Source organism: Musca vetustissima, unplaced genomic scaffold (assembly GCF_032173495.1).
Source record: "Musca vetustissima isolate MV318-11 ecotype Yass unplaced genomic scaffold, APGP_CSIRO_Mvet_v1 utg823389, whole genome shotgun sequence".
Taxonomy (NCBI): domain Eukaryota; kingdom Metazoa; phylum Arthropoda; class Insecta; order Diptera; family Muscidae; genus Musca; species Musca vetustissima.
Genome location: NW_026875496.1, coordinates 6,357 through 13,044, shown reverse-complemented (window position 1 = coordinate 13,044; position 6,688 = coordinate 6,357). Strand labels below are relative to the sequence as shown.

General features: G+C 35.8%; 1 protein-coding gene across 1 annotated transcript; it reads left to right on the top strand.

Annotated features, from left to right (window-relative positions):
* The first annotated feature begins 529 nt into the window (after nt 1-529).
* Nucleotides 530-6,439, top strand: LOC133337986 (pickpocket protein 28-like). Its single transcript, XM_061546176.1, has 6 exons — nt 530-630; nt 757-874; nt 5,141-5,289; nt 5,350-5,557; nt 5,630-6,215; nt 6,270-6,439. The coding sequence occupies exons 1-6, from the start codon at nt 530-532 to the stop codon at nt 6,437-6,439; spliced, it is 1,332 nt and encodes a 443-aa protein (XP_061402160.1).
* The last annotated feature ends 249 nt before the right edge of the window (nt 6,440-6,688 follow it).

The window sequence follows — 6,688 nt, the reverse complement described above, 5'->3', positions numbered from 1 at the left end:
TTAATCTGAGATGAGAACCCAAAATACATAATTTCACCCAATTCGGGTGAAAACGTGTCCCAATAAAATACCGAATATTGTGGGGTACCGTTATGTGGGGTCTACACCGAAACGTGGACCGATATATCCCATTTGCAATGCCAAACATCTAAGGAGTACTAACAACGTCTGTTCAAAATTTCAGAGCTCTATGTTAGTATTGCGATATCTATCGAGAATTCAACAGACGGGCATGGATAAATCGACATAAAATTTTATTTTGATCAAGAATGTATATGTACTTTATGGGGACTCCGGCGAATATTTCGATGTGTTGCAAACGAAATGACAAATTAATATACACTTCACATTATGGTGGAGGGTATAAAAATACTTTAATATTTATTAATTTTGGGGTAATAAATAATATTTGTTTTTTTTATTTCACAGATTGTTTTTCTTTATATTTTTTGTTGCGGCCGCTTACAATTCTTTAAATTTTGCCCTTAACATCATTGAAAAGTGGAAAACTTCCCCGGTTATAATTATTATGAATCCCGAGGCAACATTGGTTACCAACGATCCTTTTCCAGCGGTAACAATTTGTAATATGAATCAGGTCAGCAGAAGAAAAGCGAGCAATATTCATGTGTAAGTATTGTAAAAATGTGTAAATATTTTAAATTATTATTTACAATTTTATTAATTGAACAATAATTGAAAGTTTCATGTACAGTGTTAATTTCTGCGATAAAATATTTTTTGATTTTTTTGCAGGAATTCTTCAGACTATGCAATGCTAACACAAATTTGTTTTCAAGATCTAAATTATACGGCATATGCAACAGCTCCATTTCATAAAGCAAATGATTCGCTGGTCAATTTCATGTTAAGGGTAGGTATATAAGATATATTAAAAAAAATATTTATGCATGATCTTGGTGACCAGTTGATATCGGCAAGATGAGAAATTACGCAGCCAAAAAATAATGTCTCTTGCTATAAATAAATATTCGTTTGATGTATGGAATGCAGCACAGCCTTGTTAAAACCACATATTCTCCAAGTCGTATTCTTCAATAGCAGACAAACCCGATGGCTGTCATATGACCCTAATGCACCGAATAGACGGTGCTTGTTATTTTCGAAGAAATAATCAAACGAACCAGAGGGCGCACCACAGCGTGATGTTTTCTGGATTTAATGGCCTCCCTTCAAATACTTAAGGATTCTCAGAAGCCCAATTACGAGACAATTTTGTTTATTAACATACCCACCTATTCCACGTATCTACGACGTTGTGAATGATCAAATTGTTTCAGAAAATGCTAAATTTGCCATAAGTTGCCCTAAGAAACGACGAGGAGTTGACATATTCGGGTCTACGTCAGTTCTCTCATTTAAACGGATTTATTTTCTGTAGTACGAGCGAATCGAGATGCATTGACCTATTTGTAATCGCTCCAATATCCTATGGCGGAGGTCTTCGGGTTTTATTATTCACTTTATATAAAGTATATGTTTTTATCAAAGATATTTCGGATTTAATATTCGCTTCAAACTAAATTTACTATATTATATAACATGGACCCTTTGTGAGAGAGGTATCAAAAGGAGTGGATCAGTGGGTCCCATCTTCGGACTTAATTTAGGCTTGGTCAAGATAATAGGATGAGAAAAGTTTGGTTCAAATCGAACATTCCTTTCAATTTATAAATATTGAAAATGTTGACTATTTATGGGGGAGGTAGCAGAAGAAGTGGACCAATGAGTCCCATATTCGGATTTGATTTATGTTTGGTAAAGATAATAGCTTGCACAAAGTTTGGTTCAAATCAGATAGTCCGTTCGAATGACAATATGAACTTCATTTTTAGCACAAGTTGTCTGAAACGGATTTGATCAAAAAAACATGGGGTTTAAAATTAATATTTCGATGAGGCATATTTTTTCCGTATCAAAGTGAATATACCCTCATTAGCCATAAAGTTGAGGGTATAAACAACGAAACCTCTATTATAAAAACACATACCTTATATAAAGGGAATAATAAAATAATAAAACCTGTGTATATATTTGAGGGCGACATCTACTTACATTGTGTGTTAATAATTTTTATGCTCTGTGAGATATTTAAGCTATTCAATGTCAGACTTTCAACTAAAAAGAAAAAGAGTGGGCGAATCCCAGTCCCAAATTTTTGAAACCACGAAATGGATAACAAATTCTTTGATTTTATAACCTCCACCACATGGAGGAGAGTATATTAAATTTGTCATTCAGTCTGCAACACCTTGAAATATTCACCGGTATATAAATATAGGGTATATATTCATTTAGATTTATCATGGCCGCCCATCTGTTGAAATCACGATAGAGATCGCAATATTTAAAATGGAGCTCTATTGCAAATCGGATATATCGGTCCATCGGTTGGTGTAGCCCCCATATAACGGTACACCCCAATATTCGGTATTTTGGACACTTTTTCAACTTTGACTTTGCTGTAATTTAGTATTTTGGGGTTTCATTGAAAAGTACATCTCCGTACCACAAATTATTAAAATTGACCCAAGTTCCAGGGTAGCCCCCATATAACGGTACCTCCCCATATTCAGTATTTTGGGGGTTGTCATTGTATAGCGCATCCTTGGAGCCCTCCATTAATTTTACATATTTTGAATGACATCCACAGCCGATCTTAACAAAATTTTTTGCAAAAAAGAAAAAACCTGTTGGGGCTCTCACCAACAATTCCAGTTTACCACGGTGGTTTGGAACACCCATGGTCAATGTTTTTTTTTTGCACCTTGCTCTTCAGCAAACTCTTCCGTTAAGGCGCCTGTCGCTCTACCGGATAAATCATTCTTCATTTGCTCTTGGGCAAACTTTATACAAAACAAAAATGATGCAGGGTTGGGAGACGTTCATGCTATTTGCAGTTTAGTTAAAGATTACAAACGTAACGCTTATGAACAAAAACCATACGCTTCGATTTTTTTTTTAAATTGAAAAGTGGGTTTAAAAACCCTGCGCCTAAAATAATACGTAAAAAATATAATGGCATACCTTAGTTAAATGTGAAATATAGAATATGTTCAAAATCCCTAAAATACCATTTATATCGTACGTACCCTGAAACATAACTCAATTTTTGGTATTATGATTTCACACCCAATCAAAATTCAAAATACTAATTTTGTTGAAAACATGCGCAGAATCCCAATTATATATATATATATATATATAAATAAATATATATAAATAGTGGACCAAAATTTATAAAAATTCATGGTAAGAATATGCACAGCACAACTTAATTACTTAGCTGGCTCATGACAGAACTTTCGTTCCATAAGCCGAGCTTAAAAACGATTTCCTGTCGCTTCGGTCTTTTGCGCAGTTTTTCCAATTTGAAAGACAATATTCGGTAATGTTGTTTTCCACTTGGTCTTTCCATCCTATTCGTGGCCTTCCCCTTCTGCTTGAACCATCACCTAGTTTGCTTTTATATGCCTTCTGGGCTGGGCCATTTTCATCCATTCCCACAACATGACCTAGCCAACGTAGTCGCTGCAGCTCAACAACGTCTAACAATGTCGATGTCCGAGAATAGTTGGTACAACTCATGGTTCATTCGACAGCGATATTCAGCGTCAACGCAGATCGGTCCATAGCTCTTTCGGAGAATTTTTCTCTCAAACACTCCAAGAGCTGCCTCATCTGCTTGCGCAAGTGCCCTTGCTTCAGATCCATATAACATCACGGGTAGTATCAGCGTCTTGTAGAATGTGTGGTTGGTCTGGCGGGAGCTTGCCTTGCTTTTGAGTTGTTTGCTAAGACCACAGTAGCATCTTTTGGCCATCACTATCATTTTCCGACTTTCAAAACTGATGTCATTCGTTTTATTTATGGCGGTACTACCTCGAAGCTGTAGTTCTCAAGTTCAACAGTTGGTCCGAGTCTACTGGACGTCTTGCGCATTGATACCATCAGCTTGGTCTTCTCGCCGTTTACTGCCAGACCCACTTCGGCTTAATAGTCGACGAATAGGTGGAATGTGTCGATGTGTTTTTCGTGTGTGTTTTTTTTCAGGATTTGGCCCAGAGTGAAAATCTGGTCAAAGTGTGGATTTGCCAGGTCTGAAGCCGCATTGGTACATGTCCAATAATATCATTGACCATTGTCTTCAGTCGTTCACACAGTACGCTCGATAGCATTTTATGGGAAGGAGACTTATTCCTCTACAGTTGGCACATATCGCCTTGTCTCCTTTTTTGTGCACTGGACACATGATGCTGAGGTTCCAATCATTGGGCATGCATTCTTCTAGCCAAATTGTACTAGGCAGCTGGTGCCTGCTCCTTACCAGCATCTGACCACCAGTCTTGAATAGTTCGGCTTGTAACCCATCGGCACCTGCTGCTTTATTATTCTTCAGCCGATAGATTGCTATTCTGATTTCATCTTGGCTAGGTGGTATACACTCTATACCGTCATCTATTATTGGCTCTGGGGTATCCTCTTCACCGCTACTATATTAGCACAGCATAATGCGAATCGAAAATACCAAATTACAGCAAATTTGGTTGAAAGTGAGACTAATTCTTCCAATTTTCTCATCAGCATGATATGTTAGTAAAAGTTAAATTTCATTTTCATATTCAATTTTTACATGCAATAATCAATGGCTATTTTTATATTGTTGGCATTAGCACTTAAAATTATAAATCGTCGCAAAATTTTGGACCGAGAAAATATAAAGGCCACGATTGGTACTATAACCATTAAAATATCCTTAGGCACTGTGCCAAGCAGTGCAGTGTCATTTCAATATACAAATTTTATTTATTTTTTTTTTCAAAATAAAATTTTTAATATAATTTAATAATTATGTTCACAAAAGTATAAAATTTTGACTTTGGCCTCATACTATTTGCAAACAGTGACCTACAATGATATACAATCGTGGTGTAAAGCTCAAAGTTCCCAGATTTCAAATATAACGTTTTTCCTCTTTACCTGAAATTAACTTTTTGGCTAAAAAATTAATTCCTGGCCCATTACAATTCGGAAAGTAAAATAAATCCATATCACAGCAATTTTACAACGGATTTATTGCATACGTTATGCTAATTGTTATTCAATTATTATTTTTTAGAATAGTCAACCCTGTTCCGAACTGATTGCCATGTGTATATGGGATCAGACGCCAATCACATGCACCGATTTGTTCAGGGAAGTATTTTTGGATGAGGGTATCTGTTGTTCTTTCAATATTGCCCATCCGTTTTTACTTTACAAGGGAGAGTAAGTAGATGCTATAAAGACTGTACAAAGTCCTTAGAAAATAATTGTCTCTTCACTCAGATTTATTATGACTCGAGATTTCACGTCCATTGAGAGCCAATGGATTCCCATTGATTGGCATCCAGAAACTGGCTATCCCGATGATTTACCGGTTCGCTATTATCCCCGCAAAGCTGTTGGTCAGGGCGTGTCGAAAGGTTTAACATTGGTTCTAAATGGTAATATCAACGATTATTATTGTTCTTCGACAAATGGACCAGGATTTAAGGTATGCGAATGAAAATTCTTATATAGATAAAACAATTTATTATAATACAATATATTTCATTATTTATTTCAGCTACAATTACACAATCCCATAGATGTACCGCAGATCAAAGAAACCGGTCTATTGGTAAATTTGGGCTATCAGTCAAGTTTTCGTATTGCCACAATTAAAGATGAGGCACAGGATACACTGCGTTCCGTAGCACCCAAAGATCGTCAGTGTTACTTTGCCAAGGAAAAGCCACTACTCTATTATCAATATTATACACGACGTAATTGTGACAGTGAATGTGATGCCATGTTTTTCCTGCGAACATGCAATTGTATTCCCTATTTTCTACCGAAAATCTTTGATAATGCCACCATTTGTTACATACAACATTTGGATTGTCAAAAGAAGGCCGAAAGGGTTTACACGGATCCCAAAACGATGAAATGTAAAAAGGAATGCTTGTCAAGTTGCCATGATCTCAGCTATATGCCAGATGTTTTTGAAACCCCTCTAGCTACAGATGATTTCGAATTGGATAATAGTTTTATGCGCAACTTCTCGAAGGAATATATTTCGGAAAATTTAGCCTTGGTTAATATTTATTTTCCACAAAATTATTATCGTAGTAGTATTAAGACTCCGTATACGGGTCTAACGGAATATTTGTGTAAGTTGAAAATTTATTTGTACAATTTGGAAATTTTAATTTGTTTTTTTTCAGCTCAAACTGGTGGCATTATGAGTTTGATGATTGGTTTCAGTGTGTTTTCTCTGGTGGAATTTGCATACTTTTTCATTATTAAACCCTTGATGCAATTGTGGACCAAGATTTTCCGCAAAAATATTGTTAATATAGGTCAAGTGGAAACCAGAAGGGAATATGAGCATTAAACGAGAATGTTTGTAGTTTTTACGTATATCAATTTCGTACACAGTACCAACTCACCATGCAGGAGAATTGTCATCAACACTAATGAATTTTAATAATTAATATTTGGCCCACAAATCTTTATTTTACTAATAAATATCTGTACTTATATATATGTAAAAAATTTCGTAAATTCGGCCGTGTCCTCCGCCATGAGGTGGGAGGTTCCAAAAATGTATATGGCCGTTATGTCTTTGTAAATAGGACGCAGG

What these genes read in the sequence shown, in the direction of transcription:
- LOC133337986 (XM_061546176.1), top strand. Translation starts at nt 530, where the DNA reads ATGAATCCCGAGGCAACATTGGTTACCAACGATCCTTTTCCAGCGGTA. An exon ending in AAAGCGAGCAATATTCATGT is followed by an intron (nt 631 to 756) that starts GTAAGTATTGTA and finishes ATTTTTTTGCAG; the next exon opens with GAATTCTTCAGACTATGCAA. An exon ending in CAAATGGACCAGGATTTAAG is followed by an intron (nt 5,558 to 5,629) that starts GTATGCGAATGA and finishes TATTTATTTCAG; the next exon opens with CTACAATTACACAATCCCAT.